The sequence below is a fragment of the Pelobates fuscus genome, chromosome 8 (assembly GCF_036172605.1).
Source record: "Pelobates fuscus isolate aPelFus1 chromosome 8, aPelFus1.pri, whole genome shotgun sequence".
NCBI lineage: Eukaryota > Metazoa > Chordata > Amphibia > Anura > Pelobatidae > Pelobates > Pelobates fuscus.
The window spans coordinates 81625165-81653089 of record NC_086324.1 but is presented as its reverse complement, the minus strand read 5'-3'; the positions used below and the strand labels follow the sequence as shown (position 1 = coordinate 81653089).

Below are 27925 nucleotides of genomic sequence, written 5' to 3'. Positions count from 1 at the left end.
TGCGGGCAAAGGGCTCCCCAATAATAGGCATCGACATAAGCCTACCTTTTGGGTGGTCCCCCCGCTTCCCTACCCGTTGACAAGTGTCACACGTGCTACAATATATCCGCACAGCCTGGTTAATACCTGGCCAAAAAAAGTTCTGCATAATCCTATGGCCTGTGCGGCGGGACCCTAGATGACCGGCTAGCGGGACATCATGCCCTATCCGCAGAATCTCCCGCCGGTATTTCGCGGGCACTACTAGCTGTCGATTCGGCGGAGGGGCAACACTTTTCTGGGACGGCTTAGGGATCCGATATAACCTGTCCCCCACCCACTCATACCGCTCCCCCTCTGCTCCTTCCTCTCCAGTGTCTGCTCTGCCTCTATACCTCTGGAGAGATGGGTCTGTCTGGGTTTCCCTCCCGAACTCCTCCGGGGAATCCCAACTAGCTAACGTCGGCCCTGGGGTGTCAGTCGGGGAATCGGTTCTTACCTGGGTCTCAGCAGCAGGTGGGCCGGTTCCAGCAGCACGGGTCTGAGCACGGGTAGTCACTGGGTTGGCTTCGCCAGGTCCCATAGTAGCATAGGCGGAAATCAAAGGGGCCAAATCATTTCCCAGCAAAACATCGGCAGGCAAGTCCTTCATAACCCCCACATTCACATGTCCAGCTCCCGCTCCCCAGTCCAAATGAACCCGGGCAACAGGCAGACGGAACACGGCGCCTCCTGCCACCCTTACTGCCACAGTATTCCCGGTGTGTTGGTGTTCCGAAACCAGGTTCTTTTGAAGTAAGGTCATAGTAGCTCCGGTGTCTCTTAGACCAGTGACCTCTTTCCCGTTCAACTTAACGGTCTGCCTGTGGTGTTGGCGGTTGTCCTGCTGAGCTGCGTGAACTGGGTCTGCTTCGTGAAGGAAACCCCAAAACTCCTCCTGCTCAAGGCAGTGAGCAGAAGGCTGAGGTGGCTGCTGGGCTCCGCCGGCTGGGTTCCTCCAGGATGGTGCTTGGTTGGCGTTGTTTAAAGGGCATTCCGGTCTTTTATGTCCCATCTGCTTGCACCCAAAGCACTGGACCTGGTTGGAGTAACCCCGTCTGTTGAAGCGGGCTGACTGCCCATGGTTGGTTGCTGGCGGTATAGCGGGGGTACGTTGTGCTGGGGGGTGATATAGGTTGGTGGTTGGAGGTGCTGCCGGTTTGTATTCCACTCGGGCAGGGACCTTGGCTGCTGTCTGATCGAGCTTACGGGCATCAGTGTATTCGTCAGCCAGACGAGCAGCTTCATGGAAGGTAGCGGGTTTACGGTCCCTGACCCACTCTCGAACTCCTGCAGGTAATTTGTCAAAGCAGTGTTCTAGCAGGAACACTTGCAGCACCTCTTCCCCAGTTACCGCTCGACACCCTGTCATCCAGTGGGCTGCCGTGCGGTGTACCCGGCATGCCCATTCCACATAGGAATCACCAGCCTGTTTATTATTGTCCCGGAATCGCCTCCGGTACGCCTCAGGGGTAACAGCGTACCGGGTCAACAGAGCATCTTTTACTGTCCGGTAGCTAGTGAGTTCCTCCTCTGGGATGGCCCGAAAGGCTTCACTAGCCCGGCCGGATAACTTCCCAGAGAGGATAGGAACCCATTCTTCTGCGGGTACCTGGTGTAAAGCACACTGTCGTTCAAAGTCCGCCAGGAACCCGTCTATCTCTCCTTCAGTCTCAATAAAGTTTTTAAAAGCAGCAAATGGTACCTTTTTCTTCCCATTGTTATTATGGGGTACCTCTGTTGTTGCAGCTCCGCTTCTCTGGAGCGCCTGTTGTGCTGCTACTGCGGCTTGTACTTGCACCACAATATCCGCTGCAGGGTTGGGGCCAAAGTGTGCCAGCCTGATCTGAACTGCCCGGTTAAACGCTATTTCCTCGGATGTTAGATCCAGCAGGCCAGGCACATTAGCTATCTCCCTTCCCTGTGCTGTATCCATCTCTACCAATATAGCAATAATCTCTCTTTTCTTGAGATTGCTCGCTGATCGTCCTCTGCGCTCCAAAATGTCTTTAAGGGTAGCACGCCTTAACTCCTCATATTGCATTTCCAATCCGGGGTGTGTAGCTGGCCTTCAGGGCGGTGGGATTTATCCCGTCGCTTGCCACCAATTGTTACGACACTCGCCGCCTGGAGAGTGAAGCCGCCGTTTAGCCGATAGTCCCCTTTCTCCTGAAATGCAATTCCAGCATAACCGATCATAAGACTCCCGATCGGAGCATACGAACACGGTCTCTCCCGATCAGCAATCCATCCGAAATCCTTCCACAGCTAGAAATAAACGAAAACGCTGTCCCAATAGTCAATCCCTCCACAAACGAGACAAAGCTCCGTTTTGAAGGTCAAGCAGAATGTGTTTAATGGGGGCTACCTGCCCAGTATTTATGCAGGTCTCCACCAGGTAGACACTCCCCTAGGGGACCTGGTGGAAGACTGTAAAATATATTAAGCAGTAGCCAATCGCAGTGGCTATAACACAAGCCCTCCCCATTTTACCCATAATACATCTCTGCCTATCCCGGAGATAATTAGGGAGAAACCTAATTAACTCCGAGGATAGGAACCATCGCCATTTTAAACACAACACACAAAATGCAATAAAATACATAAAATCCGAAGTACCGAAGATATAGTGTTCGTGCAACGTATCCCCAGATAGCCTAAATCTGAGGGCATATTCCTGCCGAATAGCGCTCAGATCCGAAGTACACAGTCCAATCGCCATGGAGTCAAAGTCTCTCATAAGTCTTTCGGTGTACGAATGACTCCATGGGACGGCTATCTGGGTAAGTTCATACGGATGAAGAAAACCCCCGAACGGGACAGTGTTCGTATGCCTCCAAGGGAATAGAAGGGGAGACGGCCGTCTCCAGCGGTGTTCGGTAGATAAAGTGTCCGTTTTAGATCCATGGGTCTTGCACCGAACACCGCTGATTCGCCTCGTGTCCAAAATGGCCGCCGCCTCGTGGTCGGCATACGAACGACGACCACCCGTACGATGGAATGGAGAGGTGTTTGCGGTGAACCACAGCGTTCTAATTTGTGGTCAAGGTGTTAATGAGCCGCACACTCCTCTCCTGGGTGGCCGATGTTCGGTAGTTTTACTCGGTACTTTAGGAAACGAAAAACCAACAGCGTACGGACAGGAAATCCACGAATCCAATGGAAACAGATGAACCCGCAATACAGGTCTAGGTAACAGGGTTCGTCACACCCTCCATGCACCATGTGCAGGTGTGGACATATCCATTAAATGTCTAAAGCTAGTGACTGCTCAGCCATTGTTTTCCAGTCGCTAGAAATACCAACTCTGGTCATCAGGGGCGGAACATAAGAAAAAATTAATGGTGGGGATGATTGATCATTGTCCACGGATAATTTTATAAAATAAATTAAGGGAACATACATTTATTCTCCTCTACCCTCACCTGTGGTCGGTTGGTGGTGGCTATTATAACTTTAGAAGGTAGGACCTAGAGTCCCCCCAAACCTCACCTATTGGCAGTGTGGGCCCTAACATTAATAATCAAGGTGAAAGACCTAGTTTCATCTCCTAAGCCCCCACTCAAAGGTAGTGGGTGGGGGTTCTAATTAATTAAACAATGATTGGATGACATGCTATTGTCCACACCACCAGATAGTGGCATGTTCACCCTCCTTCTTATCCCTCCAAGTGACTAGGGGTCCATGATCCTGTGATGCAACTCTTCAAATTAAAAAAAAATCACAAGCAATAAAATGAATCCTTCTTTGCTACGCAAGGGCTCACTGCAGACTGAGCTCTCTCATAACCTGAAAAGTCCTTATAAAGGCTTTCCCAAACCCGGACCATATTCATGCCTGTTTGGGAATTGCAAAATTCAACAATGTTGAACAATGCCTGGATTTTGCAGTCTGAATGGTCCCATATGCAGTCAGATGGTTTTGCCCCATTCTGACTTTAGTGAATATCCCCATTAAGGTTCAAATGTAAAACAGACAGTTTAATACAACAGTGGAAAATTCTAATAAAGTGCTTTAAAAAAACAAACACTTCTCATATCTGAAAAAAACTTTTGAACGCAGTGTCACCATCAATTATCTTTTTTTTTTTTTTTATCATTTAGTGGCTGTTGCCTAACCATCAATCAGAAATCTGAAACATTATACAAATAAAATGGCTTATAACTAAGAATGAGAACAAAACTATTTGATTACCATTTGGTGCCCTGAAAGATTGAGACTACTTAATTAACTAAATACCCCACCCCCCACCCCCGTGCACACCTTCTTTCTTCCCCTTCTTTTTCTTCTTCTTATTTTTTTCATTTGTACTTATATATAGGAATTTTAGCTTAAAGTTTTATTAAAAGTTATATTTTATTTACACAAATCTATAGGGGTTGCTTTAATACCTAAAAGGCTTGGGCCAGGAATTCTTCAGACTTATTTATTTCTGACCTAGCTTTTTGTTCTCGTTCTTAGTTATATTTCATCTAGGGGTTACCCCCCCCCCCAGCCCCCATTAACAATTAGCAACCTGACACACCTTTTCTCTAATTTATTGAAATAAAATGGCTTGTCTATTCCTTGTTCTTTTTGTTTCACTATTTGGTCCTATGGCAATTCAGAATTCAAAAAAATCAGACGACTCTAGAATTGCCCCAAACTCAGTTGAAATGTAAATAGTTTTCAAATGAATGCACAAGTCTATTTTATTTTTGTGATATACACACATGACTTACAAAGACACTTTTTTAATCTTATTTTTTATTTATTTTTTACAAAATAGAAAGAAGACGATCAATCCTCTCTGGTTAGTAATTTTGCAAGATTAAAACCATAAATTGTTCTGATGATCTCTAGTCTCCTGTATTCTTAGCTCTATTTTATATTATAAAAGGAATGCAAAAGTTTTTTTCTGCATACAGTGGTGTTCCAAATGGCACAATATGGAACCTTAATGGAACTTAACCTTTTGTAATGTCCACCATATAGAGTATTTCTGATGCCTCAGTACTAAGACATTATGAAAACCACCTTTCGGAGTTCTGCCAAGGTAACTATGCCCACAATGCACAGTTAGCCAGGGGGGGCTCCATTAATAATTGCAATGTGTACTTGTTTTTACTGCCTCACTTGTAGTCATGTAGATACATTTAGAGGAATTTTAAAAATACTTGTTGTCCTGTAGTCTTGACATCAACAGAATATTATATTCTATATCAAGGCATGTATTTTTTACATAATATTCTGCCTTATGTACTGCTATGAATAATTAAAGCATGGATGTAACTCAAATTCAAACTATCCAAGCTGTTAGAAAACTGTTAAGAAATTAGAAAAATAAACACTGCTATTTAGCGGTAGATATTTACAAGAAATTTACTGAATGTACACTGTCCCACATTTATCAAAGTAAACCATGTTTTAACTTACATGTAAGTTAAACACTAATTATGTTTCAGAATTATCTCATAATAACTCAAAAGGTATTCTGATTGTATGCTGTACCTGCTAATTTTACACTGAAATACTGCAGAAACCTGGAATAAGCTTCTTTGAAGGCAGGGCGGGGGTCAGTTTACAAATGTCTGCATTCAGACACAAGAGAGAATCCAGATTACAGGGAAAGGAAAAGAAAGCCAAAGCAAGGTGGTCAGGGGTGACAATACAGGGAAAAATTTCACAAAGGTTTGGTTTATATGAAGATTAGACATGTGCAATTTGTATCGGTCCGAATTTAAATTCAGACAAATTTCGGCAATTTGGACATTCGGATGCTTCCGAATTGCCGAAGTGCCGAATTTCGGAAGTGTTGAACCGAACCCAATTGCTGAAGTGCCGAATTACCAAAGTGCCGAATTTCAGAAGTGCCGAATTCCGGAAGTGCCGAAGTGCTTTGGATTTCTGAAAAGTGGCAATCTAACCCTAACCCTAACCCCAACTCTACCCCTAACCCTACCCCCAACTATAACCCTACCCCTAACCCTACCCCTACCCCTTACCCTAGTAGGGATAGGGGCAGGGGTAGAGGTAGGGTTATGGGTAGGGTTAGTGGTAGGGTTAGTGGTAGGTTAAGGGTTAGGGTTAGGGGTAGAGTTAGGGTTATCCTCTACAGTCAACTGTGATTTACCCACTTTAACATGTATTGCAAAGTTTACCTACCTGCCATTCTTTGCTTAACGCTTGCAAATATCGAACTTGATCTGTTGTTTGTGGGGTAATTTTAAGGACCTGGTCACTGAAACAATACAAATTAAAATTAGATTGCAGTTGTATAGCAAGATAGAAATGCATAAATAAACACTTTATTATATATTTTTACTACTAATAAGAACATAAGGGGCTTTGCCTTACTCATGGAATGGAGCTGAACAGAAACAAGGAACAAGGGTAATTAACTATACTGGCAAACAGAGAGAGAGAGAGAGAGAGAGAGAGAGAGAGAGAGAGAGAGAGAGAGAGAGAGAGAGAGTGAGAGTGTGTGGGGGCATAAAATGGAATGAAATGTAAAAAATCCAAGGACAAATGATGTGTTTAAAAAAATAACAGATACATTTTACAATTTCAAAGAGTATTAGCTTATCTCTATATGTTGCAGCAATTACAAACCAACTTATAAATCAATTATAATTTCTTAGCATTGTTGATAATTAGTACATTCATGCAAGCAAGCATTTATAATCATGTAAACTAATCATTCTAAGCCCAGAATATATATAAAAATAAATATAAAATACATAACCTCCACAATATCTGTGCTTTCAAGTCTTATGGCTTATATATTTAATTTTAAATCCCCCAAAAAGTTTGTTTAGCAATATTGTATTAAAATGTATGTTTTAAAAAATTTCTGAGAAAATAGACTTTTATGGGGTTCAACGAGTCCAAGGATATATCCCCCGTTGAAGTAAAACCATTGGTGAATGATTTGACACTTAGTTGAGGCCGAGGCCTCAGGTCCCGGGGTTCACTAGAAGACCTGTCAGAGAATGTAGGACTCAAAACCCCCCAACCCCCACCAATTACTGCCCTGTATACTTAAGCAATTGTCACAGACATAAAACTTGGATTTAGTAGATTGAACTGATTATCCTCAGTTTTGTGGTTTCTGGCATTGCATTTTGTTCAGTCTGTTATGCTTTTATTGGAATAACTTTGTACCTCCATGAGTATAAAGTATAAACTGTAAATAGTTTTTTTGTTTATATAAGTAGAGAAGAGCACTGGTCCTGCCTACTCGATTTGTTTCAGGTAACTATATGAGTAACTTGTGTATGTTTTTGTAGCCCGAAATATTTAGAATTGTTATGTATCAATTCATATTTTTTTATTTTACATGTATAGACTTCTCACAGTTGATTAGGCTGTACGCAATCAGCAACATTAGTGAATTAATGAGGCAACTAGCAATTGAAAACATACACAATATTAAATAGCCTCAGTCAGTAATTATGGAGCTCTGCTTAAACCACCTCTCAACTTGTTGACCTAAAATGCAATCTTTGCTTTTGGCTTGACAATAAACATATTTTGAAGTCAAAATTATGTCTGGTCCAAGCTTTTTAAAATAAATACCTCATAATTAATGAGTGGTGTATGCATTTGCAGAATCATGCATGGTGAAAATGTTGGCTTTTCCAGAAAAAAAACATTAGATTTTTCAGGTTGGTAGATTTTAGTTTATAGTAACACAATAACAAAATGCAAGCTGCACCCATAAATTGCAAAATGTTGCATTGTGGCTTGTAGTATCCACTTCAGAGAAAAAAGGACAGAGGTATGAAGTATGATACTGTATATTATATATTAATTTAAAAAAAAAAACTAGTAAGGACTTCACTCACGTGGTAAGGTGCTATCGCACTAGCTCAGTGTCTTTCAGTGCGTACAGTATAATTCCTACTTCAGATAGTGCAACAGGATTCCCAGAAAGATGGTAATTTTTGCAATATGGTGCAGATCCACAACTTGGACAGAAATGTAGTGCGATGCGGGGTAAGTCAATTGCAGCAGAGCTCAAAACAAAGAGAGAGCACTCCAATAGTCTAATACTCTAATGTATATATTCACACTAGTGATGTCCCGAATGGTTCGCTGGCGAATAGTTCCTGGCGAACATAGCTTGTTCGCGTTCATATGCATTGTTCGGTCCACCCCCTATTCATCATCATTGAGTAAACTTTGACCCTGTACCTCACAGCCAGCAGACACATTCCAGCCAATCAGCAGCAGACCCTCCCTCCCAGACCCTCTCACCTCCTGGACAGCATCCATTTTAGATTCATTCTGAAGCTGCCTTGTTAGTGAGAGGAGGGACAGTGTGGTGCTGCTTATTTAATAGGGAAATCGATAGCTAGGCTAGTGTATTCAGTGTCCACTACAGTCCTGAAGGACTCATCTGATCTTTGCTGTAAGGACAGCACCCCAAAAAGCCCTTTTTAGGGCTAGGACATCAGTTTCCTTCACTAGTGTGCGTTTCAGGGCCTGCCCAGTGCCACCACTCACTTATATCTGGTGTCCCAATAGCTTGCATTTAATAAAAAATACACTTTTTGGACTGTAATATAATAGCAGTCAGTTTCCTTCACACGTGTGCGTTTCAGGGCCTGCCAGGCCACAGTGTCACACCAGTGGAACTCATATCTGGTGTAACAGTAGTGTACATTTAAAAAACAACAACACTTTTTTGACTGTGAAATAATAGCAGTCAGTTTCCTTCACGCGTGTGCGTTTCAGGGCCTGCCAGGGCACAGTGTCACACCAGTCCAACTCATATCTGGTGTAACAGTAGTGTACATTTAAAAAAAACAAAACTTTTTTGACTGTGAAATAATAGCAGTCAGTTTCCTTCACGCGTGTGCGTTTCAGGGCCTGCCAGGGCACAGTGTCACACCAGTGCAACTCATATGTGGTGTAACAGAAGTGTACATTTAAAAAACAACAACACTTTTTTGACTGTGAAATAATAGCAGTTAGTTTCCTTCACGCGTGTGCGTTCCAGGGCCTGCCCAGTGCCACCACTCACTTATATCTGGTGTCCCAATAGCTTGCATTTAATAAAAAATACACTTTTTGGACTGTAATATAATAGCAGTCAGTTTCTTTCACACGTGTGCGTTTCAGGGCCTACCAGGCCACAGTGTCACACCAGTGCAACTCATATCTGGTGTAACAGTAGTGTACATTTAAAAAACAACAACCCTTTTTTGACTGTGAAATAATAGCAGTCAGTTTCCTTCACGCGTGTGCGTTTCAGGGCCTGCCAGGGCACAGTGTCACACCAGTCCAACTCATATCTGGTGTAACAGTAGTGTACATTTAAAAAAAACAACACTTTTTTGACTGTGAAATAATAGCAGTCAGTTTCCTTCACGCGTGTGCGTTTCAGGGCCTGCCAGGGCACAGTGTCACACCAGTGCAACTCATATCTGGTGTAACAGTAGTGTACATTTTAAAAAAAACTAGAAATTTGACTGTAAAATAATAGCAGTCAGTTTCCTTCACACGTGTGCGTTTCAGGGCCTGCCAGGGCACAGTGTCACACCAGTGCAACTCATATCTGGTGTAACAGTAGTATACATTTAAAAAAAAACAACACTTTTTTGACTGTGAAATAATAGCAGTCAGTTTCCTTCACGCGTGTGCGTTTCAGGGCCTGCCAGGGCACAGTGTCACACCAGTGCAACTCATATGTGGTGTAACAGCAGTGTACTGTAATACATTTTGACTGTAATAGATTGAATAGCAGTTAGTTGTCTGCAAGCGTGTGTGTCAGGCCTACAGCGTCTACTCTGCCAACTTCTGCCAGTGTACAGTGCCATTCATATCTGTTGTCACAGTAGCTTGCACGCATAGTACCACTAAAAAAATGACAGGCAGAGACAGGCCACCCCGCAGGGGCCGTCGTGGTCGTGGTGCTGTGATTCCCTTTGGCCCTAGAATAATGCCCAGTGTTCAGAGGCCACGTACCCTGAACTCGAAAAGTTCTGAGGACATAGTTGACTGGCTAACACAGGACACCCAATCTTCTACAGCTTCCGCTCAGAACCTTGACGCACCATCCTCCTCCAGCTTAGCTTCAGGCACCTCTCAAGTTACCACTCGCCCCCCTGCCGCCACCGCCAACACTAGCACCACAGCCGCTTCACTTGATATGTCAGAGGAGTTATTTACACATCAGTTGGTAGAAATGAGTGATGCGCAACCATTATTGCCAGAGGATGTAGATAACAGGGATATGTCTCAGTCAGGCAGCATTACACACATAGACGTACGGTGTGATGATGATGATGTCGTACCCGCTGCTGCTTCCTTTGCTGAGTTGTCAGATACAAGTGAAGCGGTTGATGATGACGATGCGTCCGTGGATGTCACGTGGGTGCCTGCTAGAAGAGAAGAAGAACAGGGGAAAAGTTCAGATGGGGAGACAGAGAGGAGGATGAGACGATTTGGAAGCAGGGGGAGGTCGTCGCAAGGAGCTAGTGGCACAGTCAGACAGCATGCATCGGCACCCGGGGTCAGCCAGACAGCATGCCAATCAACGCATGCTGTTGCCACCACCAGAATGCCGTCATTGCAGAGCTCAGCAGTGTGGCATTTTTTGTGTGTGTCTGCCTCTGACAACAGCGATGCCATTTGCAACCTGTGCCAAAAGAAACTGAGTCGTGGGAAGTCCAACACCCACCTAGGTACAACTGCTTTGCGAAGGCACATGATCGCACATCACAAACGCCTATGGGATCAACACATAAGTACAAGCAGTACACAAACTCAAAGCCGCAGTGGTTGATGTGGCTGAAGGAGGACAGCATCTTCAGCCACGTCAACCACTGCTGTCCTCCTTGCCCCCTCTCAACCATCCGCCACTCCGTCTCTCACCTTGAGCAGTTCCTGCTCATCTGTCCACAGTCAGGTGTCTGTCAAGGACATGTTTGAGCATAAGAAGCCAATGTCACAAAGTCACCCCCTTGCCCAGCGTCTGACAGCTGGCTTGTCTGAACTCTTAGCCCACCAGCTTTTACCATACAAGCTGGTGGAGTCTGAGGCATTCCAAAAATTTGTAGCTATTGGGACACCGCAGTGGAAGGTACCCGGCCGAAATTTCTTTGCACAAAAGGCAATCCCCAACCTGTACTCGATTGTGCAAAAGGAAGTAATGGCATGTCTGGCACACAGTGTTGGGGCAATGGTCAATCTGACCACTGATACCTGGTCTGCAAAGCATGGTCAGGGCAGGTATATCACCTACACTGCGCATTGGGTAAACCTGCTGACGGCTGCCAAGCATGGAATGCGTGGCTCTGCAGAGGAGTTGGTGACACCGCCATGACTTGCAGGTAGGCCTGCTGCCACCTCCTCTACTCCTCCTACTCCATCCTCTTCCATAACCTCCTCGGCTGAGTCCTCTTCTGCTGCTGCGTCTTGCTCCACATCAACGGCACCCCCCCAGCTCCCAGGTACTATTCCACATTCCGGATACGGCAGTGTCACGCCGTCTTGGGGTTGACTTGCCTGAAAGCAGAGAGTCACACCAGACCAGCACTCCTGTCCGCCCTGAACGCACAGGTGGATCAGTGGCTGACTCTGCACCAACTGGGGATCGGCAAAGTGGTTTGTGACAACGGAAGAAATTTGTTGGCGGCATTGAATTTGGGCAAGTTGACACATGTGCCGTGCATGGCACATGTGTGCAATCTGATCGTACAATGCTTTGTGCATAAGTACCCAGGCTTACAGGACGTCCTGAAGCAGGCCAGGAAGGTGTGTGACCATTTCAGGCGTTCCTACACGGCCATGGCGCACTTTTCAGATATCCAGCGGCGAAACAACATGCCAGTGAGGCGCTTGATTTGTGACAGCCCGACACATTGGAATTCAACACTCCTAATGTTCGACCGCCTGTTCCAACAAGAAAAAGCCGTTAACGACTATTTGTATGACCGGGGTGCTAGGACAGCCTCTGCGGAGCTGGGAATTTTTTTGCCACATTACTGGATGCTCATGCGCAATGCCTGTAGGCTCATGCGTCCTTTTGAGGAGGTGACAAACCTAGTCAGTCGCACCGAAGACACCATCAGCGACATCATACCATTTTTTTTTTCCTGGAGCGTGCCCTGCGAAGAGTGTTGGATCAGGCCGTAGATGAGCGTGAAGAGGAAGAGTTGTGGTCACCATCACCACCAGCCTTATCAGCATCGCTTGCTGGACCTGCGGCAACGCTGGAAGAGGATTGTGAGGAAGAGGAGTCAGAGGACGAATGTGACTTTGAGGAGGAGGAGGAAGACCAACCACAACAGGCATCCCAGTGTGCTCATTGTCACCTATCTGGTACCCGTGGTGTTGTACGTGGCTGGGGGGAAGAACATACCTTCAGTGAGGTCACTGAGGACGAGGAACGGGACATGAGTAGCTCGGCATCCAACCTTGTGCAAATGGGGTCTTTCATGCTGTCGTGCCTGTTGAGGGACCTTTGTATAAAAAGGCTGAAGGAGAACGACCTGTACTGGGTGTCCACGCTACTAGACCCCCGGTATAAGCAGAAAGTGCCTGAAATGTTACTGAATTACTGCAAGTCGGAAAGGATGCAGCAGTTCTAAAATAAATTAAAAAGTATGCTTTACACAGCGTATAAGGGTGATGTCACAGGGGAAGAGGTGAAAGTAATCCTCCTCCTCCCACGACTACGCCGGCAAGGACAGGATGCTTTACAGACGTGTTGTTGATGGAGGACATGCAGAGCTTTTTAAGTCCTACGCATCGCCACAGCCGTTCGGGGTCCACCCTCAGAGAATGACCCGACCGACAGGTAGCAGACTACCTCGCCTTAACTGCAGATATCGACACTCCGAGGAGCTATGAACCCCTTGACTACTGGGTGTGCAGGCTTGACCTGTGGCCTGAGCTATCCCAATTTGCGATAGAACTTCTGGCCTGCCCCGCTTCAAGTGTCCTGTCAGAAAGGACCTTCAGTGCAGCAGGAGGTATTGTCACTGAGAAGAGAAGTCGCCTAGGTCAAAAAAGTCTAGATTACCTCACCTTTATTAATATGAATGAGGGATGGATCCCGAAGGGACTGACAGTGGGCGATACATTCGACTACAAAAGGCCTGATGAGGGGGACTACTTAACACACCACTCCTATCTGGTTGCACATTAGATTACACGCGCAGTGCCCCAAATTTGAAGTAGGAGGACCAACCAAGCATCTTTTTCCATCTCCCGGTTCCTAAAATTTATGCCATATACACGTCCCCTGATAGGGGACGTAACAGGGATTAAACTGATAGGAATAGTACTACTTAACACACCTTATAATAACGCAGAGAGAGGCAACGCAGAGAGAGGAGTCTGAAGAAGAGCAGTCAGAGGAGGAAGGTGGCTTTGAGGAGGTGGAAGACCAAATACAGCAGGCGTCCCAAGGGGCTTGTTGTCACCTTTCGGGGACCCTTGGTGTTGTACGTGGCTGGGTGGAGTAAGAGACCTTCAATGACATCAGTGAGGACAAGGAACGGGACATGGCTAGCTTGGTACCCAACCTTGTGCAAATGGGGAGTTTGCGGTTGTGCAAATGGACTGTTTGCGGTTGTTTGCGGTGCGTTAAACAGGGAGTTTGGTCTGTCACTGTGAAGCGGGCATAACCCTTACACTACCTGATCGATACAACATCATACCTGATGTTTTAAAGCATGTTATTCCAAACAATTTAGGAATGTTAGGTGATTTATGCCCTTTATGGATTAAAACCAGACTCTGCATCAACTATGTAATTTTCCATGGGAGTTTTGCCATGGATCCCCCTCCGGCATGCCACAGTCCAGGTGTTAGTCCCCTTGAAACAACTTTTCCATCACTATTGTGGCCAGAAAGAGTCCCTGTGGGTTTTAAAATTCGCCTGCCTATTGAAGTCTATGGCCGTTCGCCCGGTTTGCCCGTTCGCGAACATTTGCGGAAGTTCGTGTTCGCCGTTCGCGAACGGAAAATTTTATGTTCGCGACATCACTAATTCACACTATAAAGAGCAAATGACCTTGCTCAGAGTGTCAGTACTTTAGGTGGTTCACCAAATGGAATTTCCAAATTCAGCTCTGAAACACTAACTGAGTGAGGAAATTCACTTACAGAAATATTCACTAAGTCCAAATCTCCTGTCGTGTCGTGATTGTTAGTAGCGTTACAGTGTATTTTATTATTCTTTGTATTTCAAGTATTTGACTTAGCTTTGCACGATCATTTATTCTGTAGTCTGGTATCCTTTGGCTCTCTTTTACTTGTTAATCCGTCTTTCTCCAATCCAGGCCTAGCCTTTATTTGTTTATGCTATATTCTATATCCGTTTGCATTTTGGACTTGAAATGCTTGAAATTGCCTGTGTGTGAAACCACCATCTACATCACTGTCATCATATAAATAGAACACCACCTATGAGAGTGCTGAAGGTGTGATCTATGAGCGTAAAATCAGTGAAGGTGAGCGGCTATATTTATTGCATATGAGTTTTGGCACGTTTATACATATGGGTGTCTGCATCATATGTCTTGTAGGGAGGTTGGACATACCATTTCTAGAAGATATTTTTACCACCATGCACCACGTGATTATCTATACAATCAGAGTTTGGACCTTTATAGGAAGAATTAGATTTAAATGTAAGTATTCATTATTACTTCTTACTCTCTATTGCACATTTTTTAGTTTTATATATTTTGGATATTTCAGCTTTGTCTTGAAAAATTGTTTGCACCTTTGGTAACCAGCCTGGACTGTCCCTTTTTGTAGCATGTACATGGGCCTGAAGGGAGCCATAGCCTAATACGGCCTAATGTAGTCCAATGGCGCAGCCAAAGTCAGTCTGCCCCTGCTAAAATTTGTCTTTCTGCTTCTTCCTTCTTCCTTCAGTACTACAGACTTATGGTGTCTTTGCAGATGTTGGTTCAGACCCGCCCCAGTGAGATGACACTCTCCATCTACTCACTTCCTTTCTGCACGATTTGCATTTTTCAATTCACTCTTCTAGGAGTCTGTCAAAGTGATACCAAACTTTGCTTTGGTGTTGTTATGGGCAAATGCAAATATTGTATTCCTTAAACTGTGTACTTTGTCTTTAAGAGATATTGCAAACTGACAAGGTGTTAGAAATGGAACATATTGTTTTTCATACATGTTTCTTTAAGCAATAACCTCTTACTTACCTTCAGTGCATAATATGTTTACGCCATTTTGTCCCAGACGAAATACAATAACAATAATGCATAAACAAGCTTCAAGGCTATGCTACGACTCTTTCAGTACATAATATACTGTGGTAACCCTAAGTAGATAAAGATGTTCTGACTTTAAGATGCCATCTTGTCTCAAGTCAGGGAACTTCCCCATGACGTGTGCACCCTTAAGTTTTTATTGCCTTGTATTTTGCCAAGTTAAGGGAGGTCCTAAAATGAATAAAGTAAAAAAAGTGTTACTTTTTCATATATGAACTACGGTGACCCTAAAATGAAGACACCTACGGTATAAATAGGTGTTCTTTTAAATGTTAAAGGACAGAGGAGAGACTTGGAGACAGACACTGCTCCATTTTAAAATGACAGAGAGGCTGACATGATGACATGTTCAGGAGGGTATGTTAATCTATTAGTGATATTTGCAAGCATTTCGTTTAATTTAAAAACTCTGCTATAAACTATTGTAATAGATTTTATATGTCTATATTTATATTTTTATATAATAAATATCTAAAAAGACAAAACTTTATTGCTTCCAAGACAATCCTTATTTTATATTGCATTCTCAATTATTTATATATGTTAAATAGAGGATCTCTTACTAACTATATAAAATTATGGCTAAGATATCTGTGTGGTTAGCCCTGCTAAGTTCTATGCTTTAAGACATTATAGTGGTAAATAACGGAACCAGCCGCGGTTACAGTGTGGTCCAGTAGCCTCATCCTGGGTCTTGTTGCTGATGAAGATGCAGGTGCATATGCATCTTTGAAAGCTGTTGCACCACTAGTCTTTACACTAGCACTTGGTTGACGAATGCTAATGGAAAGGGAGGTAATGTTGTAAATAATAACCTTCCTGGGTGAACAACTTCTAGGACTGATAGAAGATAAAGTTATAACTGTTTCTATTAAATGATGTGATTATCTTGTAGACAGAGCTTAGACAAAGTGGCGGGTGCACAGAAGTTGCAGAAAATAGTGGACTGCTGGGTCTGCTCTCCAGACCCTTGTTGTCTTATTTCTCTGTACCATAGTCAGTTTCCTCGTGGCACAGACTTAAACAAATAACTGGAGTGGTGGTGGAGTGATTATAATTACCACAAGATTCCATCAGTCATTGGGTATAGTGCTTGGGTACTCTGCTGTACCTCTTCAGAAAAGAGTGGCACTGATGACACTAATTGCATAGACAATGTCTCTGCCGAGCTCTCCCTTAGTCGCTTCTTGGAGCAAAGGTTACAAGAAATTGGGAGGTAACATAGGTAAATGCAACATGTCTACTAGTTTCTCCAATTCCTTGTTCTGAGCAGCATAAAACACAGAAGCTGTAATCCTGAAACTAGTTCTGGTAGAAGAAGCTTCAGTGCTAGTGGCAGCGCATACTATTGCAGCATAAAAAGGTTGAGAAACATCCAGTTGCCTCCTGGGTGGTGAATGGACATGCTCCTTATCCCACTATCCTGAGGCTGGATACTACTAATAATGGTAGTGGTAGGGGTGGAGTCATGGACTCAGTGTTAGACGTGGTTTCAGCTGTCCTCATGGCCGAGGAAGAGGTGTTCAAACGCTGAGAGGCCATGGCACCACTGAACATTGATGATGATGGGTTTATTTTTCTTATTACAGTAAATTGGGTAAACAAATTATTGTGTACTGTATAAGCTAACACCATTTTCTTTCAACAAAAGTAGGTGTTTGTGTTGCAAAATGTGTAAGTGGTAAACTTACTGCTGTAACGTTATTGTATTTGACATTAATATATTAACACTGCACAGTGCTCACACACTATTAAAATAGGATTTTATTTCTCCAAACATTTACCTTTAAAAAAACAACTTTTAACAACTGCATATTGGTAAGCTAGTCTTGGGATCAATAACAAAATGCCTGTCAATCTCCTGTATATTTTTTCCTAACCCTACATTTGCTTTCCACTAAACAATGTGAGTTGACCTCAAACTCAGCAGAACTGCAGGTAAGTCTGAAATAAATCTCGAAGTCTAATTATTTGTATACGGACTCCTAAACCAGTGGGAACCCTGAGTCACAACACCAAACACTACACAACTTTGTGCTGATCTTCCTTTTATGTTTCGTAATTAGCTGTAGGAGTCTGCACATAGCTTGTTGGTGGATCATATCCTACAGTGGTTATTGCAGCAAATGTTACAAAATAATCAGTGCAGAGGACCTAGTTAGAGTTTCCTCAATTGATTGCACATGAAAGTAATGGTCTCCTGCTGATAGAATTTAAAGGCCTTTCTTATCTTTTTTTAATTGTCTTTTGTCTTTCCTTTTTGGAGAGAGAGTCCTTTTGATCCTTGAGAAACAAAAATGATATTTGTGTTCTAATTTGGTTGCCCACTTTGTTAAATCCCTTTGGTTATCTATTTGTCTGGACTTTACTTAACGTGCCCATTTTCTAAAATTAACTTGTGTATTTTTCCTTCTAACTTAGCATGGGTCTGATAACCTCTTGGGTATTTGGGATAATACCCCCAATATTTAAAGTGTATATATGTTAAGCTTAGACAGTGACTATATTTATAAATGTTTCTCTGGATTTTACATTGTTTTTGGAGTCCCTATCTTCAATATGCGTGCTTAAATGTCTTTCCCATTTTTTAATTGCTCCCACCAATTTATTGTTTCTTAATTGATACATAGCTGAAAAGAGACATGCGTCCATCAAGTTCAGCCTTTCACACATTTGATTTTGATGTTGATCCAAAACAAGGCAAAAAAAAAACAGTTTGAAGTGCTTCCAATTGTGCTTCAAACTAGGAAAAAAATCCATCTTGACCCCCAAATGTCAATCAGATGTCTCCTTGGGTCAAGAAGCTATTACCCCACTAATTAAAGTATATATCCCTGTATGTTATGTTTTTGCTAGTATTCATCTAATTGCTATTTAAACATCTGAATAAATTCGGATAAAACCATCTCTTTAGACGGAGAATTCCACATCCTTATTGTTCTTACTGCAAAGTTTTTATAAAGTTCCAAGGTGAAAATGAGCAGAAAATATAGAACGTCTTGGAAATTGAGATGACTCAAAATACTTATTAGCGTATATAGATTATTTAAAGCATACTGCACCCAAACATTTTAGTGTAATTCCGGTTGTCTCAAAATGCCAAATTACTGTTACTGTTCTATGCTTAAGTGTCTTTGAAAGCCATTCATCCAAAACCATTAGTGTTTTTTTTTGGTTAAAAAATAGGCTTCGATGTACAAACTATAGAATTGCTATTGTTTTAGAGAATAGTTTTTTTTTTCTTTCTTCTCTACATTATATATTTTAGTTTTTGTTTATGGCTAAATATGGAATGATACTTACATTGTTACACAGTAATTCAAGTCTGTCAAGCTCAGCCTTTCAAATCCCTATGATATACATAGATATTCGTTGCCAACCCCATACCCCTGTCTTTCACCACCCAAAAAAGCCAGACACTGTTTTTAAATCTCTGTAGAATTTGCTTCTCACCAAATTAAATCTGATACACGGATTTAATATTTTGATAAGCTTTTTCAAATGATTCAATATTTTTTGATAAACTTTTAAAATATATATTTTTTCAAACCATTCAAATATCAAATATATCATATATAAAAAAAATCAATATATTGGAAAAAAAAAGCTTAGTCAAAAATATTAAATCAGAACCCATGTTGTTAAAGACTGTATTATATAATCAATGTCTCCTTCTAAAAGGAGTCCTTCACAATGATAATGTTTGTATAGACCAAAACAATGATGGGCTAAATGACATGACATTTATGGATATTTATTGAAAAGTCTTATTCAGATTCTTGATAATCAAAATGGAATAATCAGATCGTCAATACCAACCATACAGATTTTAGATTTCAAGGACACAAATATAACAGTCTTCATCATAAAATGTGATCTCTCTGTACTTACCCATCATATCGAACTTTTAAAGAAGAACCACCATATACTAGCATTCCCAACAGGCAGATCATGTAGCATAAATGCTTCATCTTTTATCAGTGGCCAATCTTGGTCTTGCTGGATCTCAGTATGTGAGTTAATGGCTCTGAAAGCATGCATTTGCATCCTGGTTAAACTTTGCAATCAAATTTAAACCAGCATCATAAAAACAGCTTATGGCATTTTCTGTTGACTAAGTCTGGTACTCATTGATTTATATGGTTAATAATGGTATGGATACATAGAGCCTTATATAGCGTGCTGATTAATCATTCATCAAAGGTGCTTCAAATATGCAGAATCACACACAAAAAAAAAAAGTATGAAAAAATAGCAGCTATACTTAGCAACACATATTCTTTTAACATCCATATTCATTTCGAATGCATATATACAGTAATGGAAAACAGAAAATCTACAATACAATAATAACAGAGAAAAACATCACAGGATCCCAATCAAACAGGAACACCGGAGAAAACAGCATCCAAAATAATAAATAAATGAATAAATAAAAACAAGTAAATACAATAAATAAATAAAACTCTGCACTAATTCAAATAGCCCTAAGCGTTTCGTTCAATAACTTGAACTTCCTCAGGGGCAAGTAAAACTCATTGTAGGCATGCCTGTTTGCTGGGATCCTGTGATTGAACCAATTTTATATGATGTGCCTGTTTTTCACTTCAATTTTGTAAGTGTGTCTTTATATTAAAGTGTCTATTCTGACTGAGATACTCTGCACTATTATTATTTTTATCTCTTTCCCTCTATATTTGCCATGATGTTCCACAAGTCCTGAGGTTTCTACCATTTTTATGATACACCTACAATCAAGTTTGGTTTGTGAGTGTGATTATTGCATTTACTTTCCACCTTATAATTGTTGCAACATTATTGCAATGTTTTTCTTTGTTATTATTGTATTGTAGATTTTCTGTTTTCCATATAATTTTGAGGACTGTGAGGAGTCCTTATCTACAGTACTTGTAGTACAAGGGTAATTGTTTTGGATTTTTTTTCTCTATCTATTACACACTAAGTGTTTGTTTTATCCACTATTCGGTGTATCTGTACATTTCTGTATTTGGTTATATATATATACAGTAATGTCTGTGCTTATTCATTGTACTAGTGACATCCAGACAATCTAGCGGGTAATATTGCAGAATTTCAACCTTGACTGAACAGATATAAATGGTAATTCTGATATGCTTCAATTATCCATGTAAAGATAGGAGGGCTTGCTACAACTTTAAAGGAAAATTATTATTATTATTATTATTATTATTGCCATTTATAGACCACCAACAGATTCTACAGCGCTTTCCAACATTATCACAGGGGGATTTAACTATAAATAGGGAAATTAAAAGAAAACTTACAGGAACCATAGGTTGAAGAGGACTCTGCTTAAACGAGCTTACAGTCTATAGGATTGCAACTTTAGTGAAAACTACAACACTGAATAATCGAAAATCATTGAAAATCACCTACTGCTTATATTAACTTTTTTATTTGATTCTGTTTCCTTTTTTATTTATTTTTTATTTATGATAGACAGTCAGCAATTTAGTACAATGTCCATGACAATGTTAGGTACAAGAAGACAGAGTACATCATAGTACCACAGTAGGGAGCAGTTTGGGAGAAGTGGTAGAGTTCACGACTAGGGACACAAATCTTGTCTTGGTTTGAGAGCTGTGATCCTTTAACCCCTTAAGGACGGCGGGCGTGCTGTGCCGTCCTTGGAGACCCGGCTCTAAACGCCGGCGGGCGGCATAGCTTATCCCCACTGTCCTATTCACTTACCCACGCTGGCGATATGGTGGGGGGGGGGGGACTCACCTGGCATCCCAGGGAGTCCCCCTGCTCCCGCTCCGGCCTTCTTGGGCTATGTGATGATGAGGTCCTTGCGAGGACCTCACGATCACATGGATGGCATAGCCGTCCACAGCAATGCCAGCAGGGGGAGTGCCTGTAATTACAAGTACTCCCCCTGCTGCCTGAAAACTGTAAAATAAAAGATTTAAAAACAATTTAAAATAAAATATATACATAGATCATATATATATTTATTATATATATGATCTAAATATATATATATATATATATATATATATATATATAAATGCTAAATCCTTGCACACAGGCTGTATAGAAAAATAAATAGATGCTGAGTGCACACCCTGGGACTTTAAGTATCCAAGTATAAGTAGAATAGGTAGCACTCACGGTCTTCAGGTTAAAAATCTTCTTTTATTGTGCAAGTTTAAAACATAATGCCAGGATCAACGTTTCAGTCCTCTCTCAGGACTTTCATCAGGATCAAAAAAATTGATCAAAAAATGGATCCAAAAAATTTTTTTGATCCTGATGAAAGTCCTGAGAGAGGACTGAAACGTTGATCCTGGCATTATGTTTTAAACTTGCACAATAAAAGAAGATTTTTAACCTGAAGACCGTGAGTGCTACCTATTCTACTTATACTTCCGTGAGTGCAGCCATACTATTTGAATCTATGATGTTTTGGCCCTGGTAATGCACCCGGTTTTGAAAGAATTGGTAGCTTGAGTGCAAGGTACAGTATATATTTTTTATAATTATAATTATAATTATATATATATATATATATATATATATATATATATAAAAATATAAAATAAATATATATGTAAATACGTTAAAAAATAAAATTCAAAAATAAATACATAATTAATATATATATTTATACCTATAATAAATACAAATAATTGAAAAAATTATACACGTATATATATATATAATGATGCTACGCATATATTTATGTAATAATTTTACATAATTAGGTAATTTTAATTATTACAATTTGCGAGACCTGCCTGACAACCCAGGCTAAAAGTCCAGGGAATTAAATTTGCTAGCACTATATTTAACCCTGTAACTTTCCAATACACCATAAAACCTGTACATGGGAGTACTGTTTTACTCAGGAGACGTCGCTGAACACAAATATTAGTGTTTCAAAATAGTAACATGTATTACAATGATGATATCGTAAGTGAAAGTGAATTTTTTTGCATTTTTCACACACAAATGGCACTTACACGGACAATATAATTGTTGTGCTACGTTTTACTGTTTTGAAACACTAATATTTGTGTTCAGCGAAGTCTCCTGAGTATAACAGTACCCCTCATGTACAGGTTTTATGGTGTTTTCAAAAGTTACAGAGTCAAATATAAGGCTTGCATTTCAGTTTGTTCACATTGAAATTCGCCAGATTGGTTACGCTGCCTTTGAGACCGTATGGTAGCCTAGGAATGAAAATTACCCCAATGTTGGCATGCCATTTGCAATAGTAGACAACCCAAGGTATTGCAAATGGGGTATGTCCAGTCTTTTTTAGTAGCCGCTTAGTCACAAATCTGGCGAATTTCAATTTGAAAGAAACTGAAAAATTTAACATGGTATATTTGTCCCTGTAACTTCCCAAAACATCATAAAACCTGTACATAGGAGATACTGTTTTACACATGAGACATTGCTGAATACAAATATGTCTATTTTATTGCAGTAAAAGCAAACAGTATTATGACATTCACAATTAAAATGTCACGTAGAACTAAACATATTTTTAAAATTCTTATTTTCTCCCATTTTTTTATATTTTATTCATATTAAATTATGTTTCATACCTAAATATTTGATGCTAAACAAAAGCCCTGTTTCTCCTGAATGAAATGATATATAATAAGTGTGGGTGCATATAATATGAAAGAGGTGAATTACGCCTTAACATAAATATAGCGCAAATTCAAGGTTTTGTTAACGTTTTGTTTTGATCACAACGTGTACATTTGGCTCAGTCCTTAAGGGGTTAAGCTTTGTTGCTCAGACTGAATGTTGTTGTTTGTAAATTTGTAAGTGTAACAGAACTGAGTAACGAAAGTATTATAAATAACTAAGAGTGGGTTGGGAAATATGGAGGGGGGTACTCACCGAGATGTGAAAGATAATAACCATCAGGGCCGGATTAACATAGGGGCTGATGGAGCTGCAGCTCCAAGCCCAGGCCCATGGAATAGGCCCATTTAAAAAAAAAAATACTTTTAGGTTTAGGTTTGCCACCTGACTGGTATTTTAAGACACAGCTGGTATTTGAGACTGACTGGCCGTGATGGTATTGCAGTAATACCGGCAATACAAATGCAAATATTTTTCTCAGTATAACTGAAGATAACTCTGCAATACCAGCACCGGCCAGTAGGGGTCACTGTGTATGGAGAGAGGCAGGGAAAGGAAGTTACAGCATCTCCCTGCCTCTCTCTACTCACTGATCCGCTGGGGAGCAGCTACACAGCAAAGAGAGTCCAGACAGTAGCCCCCAGCCTGCAGAGACAGACTACAACTCAGGTATGTGAAATATGGAAGGAAAGGCAGCAGGGAGACATGGGGACACTGAGACACTAGGGGACACATGGGGGACACAGGCACATGGGGACACTGGGACATGTCTCTGTGTCTTTAGTGTCTGTGATCTCATTTCTCCCAGTGTCCCCAAATGTCTCAGTGTCCCCATGTCTCCCAGTGTCTCCATGTCTCCCAGTGTCCCCAAGTGTCTCAATGTCCCTATGTCTCACTGTGCCCCCATGTCTCTCAGTGTCTCCTAGTATCCTCTAGTGACACGGACACACTGAGACACTGGGAGAAATGGGGACACAGACACTGGGAGACTAAGGGACTGGGCGACATGGGGACACTGACACTGTGATACATAGGGACACTGATGCCAGGCTGGACTTCCAATTTTCTGGACAGACATGCCCCCTTTTTGGGCATGTTTTCCCCTTTTGGCAGTTCTGGTGACGTGATTGGTGTCAGTGGCCCACCCTTTTACCCCTCCCATTGACTTCCTGCTTCACTGGACACTGGTGTTAGGGGGTATGGATTTACTTGAAAGATGAAGGCATTAATTAGATAAAGAGATTAGCATATATTATGTGTTTTCTTGCAGCTGCATCCTTTGAGTTTCCCTCAAACACCAACTCCATCAGATACATGACGCTTGAGAGGTATGACTGTTTTAGTGTTTTTGGTCGATAAGATTCTGTAATTAGGCCCCATCGTAATTGTCAGCACCAGGCCCACTGGACTCTTAGTCTGGCCCTGATAACCATATATCATTATTGTGGAACCTGCATCTAAAGAAACCCTCACACCTTACAATTAGACGAAGAAGGACACTTTGTAATAAAGCACAGTCTGGGATTTGGGAAAGGAGTGAACTGCACAGCCTTCTCTTTAACTCAACACAAATGTGTCACAATTATATGGATTGGATGTTATAATGAAGGTGGCAGAAGTGATTATTAGAGACCAGCTGCCTTTCAACAAAACACAAGTGTAATTTACTTTGTAAAGGCAAAGGGTTTGCACAATTGATCTAGTAGATGTTTTGCCTAAATTATTGCCATTTCAAAGAAATGAATGCATGAGTAGGAGGGGAGCCCTGAAGCAAAGCTAATACTTATACAGAAGATTGCACTGCCACTATGGACATCCATCAGTGGAATTTATTCCCTCTCCACAGAAGCCTCTCCTACCCAGAGCTAGAGTTAATAGGGCTCAGGGAAATGTGAGTGAGATCTATATATGTGTATATGTGCATGCTTCTGTAATTTGATCAGATAGTCTGCACTATATTTGCTGTATATTATATTCTTTTCAGATATTCTCCTGATTGAATACTGTTAAGTACTAGTTTTAGCACAACAATTATTTTTGGTTTTGCATTGTGTTTCAATGTTGAGGGTGATTGCAGCTGGTTATTGGTTGGTTATACCAGATTGGTTATACCAGATTGGTTATACACCTCACATTGTTTTTGGGACACATTTTATTTTGTATATTTGGTTTTAGCGCTGCCCACTTTTTTCATTCTCATTATTGTGGAGTGTTCAACAGTGGAGTAAAATTATACTTGGAGTACAGTGGGAATGATTGGAACATTCATCGGCAGTTATATGACCAGCAAATTTGGTGGTTTGCTAGGACTCGCCGTGCTGCTAATGTTATTTTATTGCACAGTTTTTGTACCCTCCTCGTCAGACCCTCCAGAGGCCTGGAGAGCAAAACTAACCAGGGATCCAGCTCAAATGGTCAAAGTAAAGTTTTCTCTAACCGCGTTTTAACACCCTTCCAGAAAGAAGACACCACCACATACGAAAATAGGACCCTTGCATCCCACATAGTCTCCAGCAGTCAGAGGCTCCTTTACATCTGTTCCTGCTGGATCACACACACCTTGGCTGCGGTTTCCCACACCTCATCAGACTTGTCCTCTTTCCCCACTATGCTCATATTCCTTTCCCACTGCTCTGTGTATCTCAAGGTGCCCAAAATTGAGGATTCAGAACAAATGTCATTGTAAATATCAGAAACAAGACCCTTCCTATAGGTACCTTGTAGGCATAATTTTTCAAAAAAAGTGAGGCCTGTGTCCTCTAGGTTATCATGTCCCTGAGGGGTAATCACTGACTAGCCTATGTCTTCGGTTGGCCCATACAAATGCACCTATGTGTTTCTGGGGGATCTCATGATCAAACTTAGAAAGTAGAAGTGGCAGTGCCTGATAAAGGAGTCTCGGGAGAATGTTCATTTTAACTCTGTGTATATGGCCCATTCAGGAGATTGGTCTATCTCCCTATACTTCTAGATCCCTCCTTATCTTTTGAAAAAGGGATTAATAATTGGCTGTATACAGGGCTTCTTTCCCTCTAGTGGCTACTTCTCACTTGATCTGTGAAGAAAATCAACATTTGTGGCTATCTAGTCATCAATTATAGTTTTCCCATCAATCATCTCTTTTTTGGTGCCATGGCAGAACTCCAAATCACGAATCAGAATGAACATGCTCGTTCATTGCATATTTCATTTGGGTCTTGATTTGGACAAATTTAGAACAAAACAAATTTAATTAAAAAGCTTTAGATATTTACACATAGAACCTGTGAAGCATTGATTATTACCTGAGCAGGGTTTGTCATCAGAAACTTTAGTGAGATCTTAGCACCATTTCTCATAGGAAGACGTTAAGATCTGAGAAAAAAACTCCTTATACAGTTGCAAGAAAAAGTATGTGAACCCTTTGGAATGATATAGATTTCTGCACAAATTGGTCATAAAATGTGATCTGATCATCATCTAAGTCACAACAATAGACAGTCACAGTCTGTTTAAACTAATAACACACAAATGAATGAAATGTTGCCATGTTCTTATTGAACACACGATGTAAACCTTCACAGTGCAGGTGGAAAAAGTATGTGAACCCCTAGACTAATGACATCTCCAAGAGTTATTGGAGTGAGATGTCCGCCAACTGGAGTCTAATCAATGAGATGAGATTGGATGTTTTGTTTTCAGCTGCCCTGCCCTATAAAAAATACACACCAGTTCTGGGTTTGCTTTTCACAAGAAGCATTGCCTGATGTGAATGATGCCTCGCACAAAAGAGCTCTCAGAAGACCTACGATTAAGAATTGTTGACTTGCATAAAGCTAGAAAGGGTTATAAAAGTACCCTTGCTGTTCATCAGTCCACGGTAAGACAAATTGTCTATAAATGGAGAACGTTCAGCACTGCTGCTACTCTCCCTAGGAGTGGCCGTCCTGTAAAGATGACTGCAAGAGCACAGCGCAGACAAAAGTCACTGGCAAATGCTAACATCCCTGTTAGCGAATCTACAATACGTAAAACACTAAACAAGAATGGATTTCATGGGAGGATACCCCAGAGGAAGCCACTGCTGTCCAAACAAAACATTGCTGCATGTTTACAGTTTGCACAAGAGCACCTGGATGTTCCACCTGGATGTTCCACAAATATTCTGTGGACAGATGAAACCAAAGTTGAATTGTTTGGAAGAAACACACAACACTATGTGTGGCGAAAAAGAGGCACAGCATACCAACATCAAAACCTCATCCCAACTGTGAAGTATGGTGGTGGGGACATCATGGTTTGGGGCTGCTTTGCCTTGTCAGGGCCTGGACGGATTGCTATCATCAAAGGAAAAATGAATTCCCAAGTTTATCAAGACATTTTGCAGGAGAACTTAAGGCCATCTGCAACAGGACAATGACCCAAAGCATAGAAGTAAATCAACAACAGAATGGCTTAAACAGAAGAAAATACGCCTTCTGAAGTGGCCCAGTCAGAGTCCTGACCTCAACCCGATTGAGATGCTGTGGCATGACTTCAAGAAAGCGATTCACACCAGACATCCCAATAATATTGCTGAACTGAAACAGTTCTGTAAAGAGGAATGGTCAAGAATTACTCCTGACTGTTGTGCACGTCTGATCTGCAACTACAGGAAACATTTGGTTGAAGTTATTGCTGCCAAAGAAGTTTCAACCAGTTATTAAATACAAGGGTTCACATACTTTTTCCACCTGCACTGTGAATGTTTACATGGTGTGTTCAATAAAAACATGGCAACTTTTCATTCTTTGTGTGTTATTAGTTTAAGCAGACTGTGATTGTCTATTGTTGTAACTTAGATGATGATCAGATCACATTTTATGACCAATTTGTGCAGAAATCCATATCATTCCAAAGGGTTCACATACTTTTTCTTGCAACTGTATTAAAAATACCAAATCAAGGCAGCATTTCTCTTAGAAAGCTTACTGAGAACTAAACAATATTTCTTATAAGACATGTGATATGATAAATTCAAAATGTAAGTTAAAAAAGCACCT

General features: G+C 41.3%; 2 protein-coding genes across 2 annotated transcripts in view; both read right to left on the bottom strand.

Annotated features, from left to right (window-relative positions):
• LOC134571267 (carboxypeptidase O-like) overlaps positions 1 to 19251 on the bottom strand; it is a 65587-nt gene extending 46336 nt beyond the window's left edge. Inside the window, exons 1-2 of the mRNA XM_063429439.1 lie at positions 19149 to 19251; positions 6163 to 6238 (exon numbers count right to left, since the gene is read on the bottom strand). Coding sequence (XP_063285509.1) covers positions 6163 to 6238; positions 19149 to 19228 — 156 coding nt within the window. The 5' untranslated portion in view covers positions 19229 to 19251. The remainder of the gene's footprint in view (positions 1 to 6162; positions 6239 to 19148) is intronic.
• The window catches only part of LOC134570823 (carboxypeptidase O-like), a 467541-nt gene that overhangs the window by 226906 nt on the left and 212710 nt on the right, over positions 1 to 27925 (bottom strand). The window lies entirely within an intron of this gene.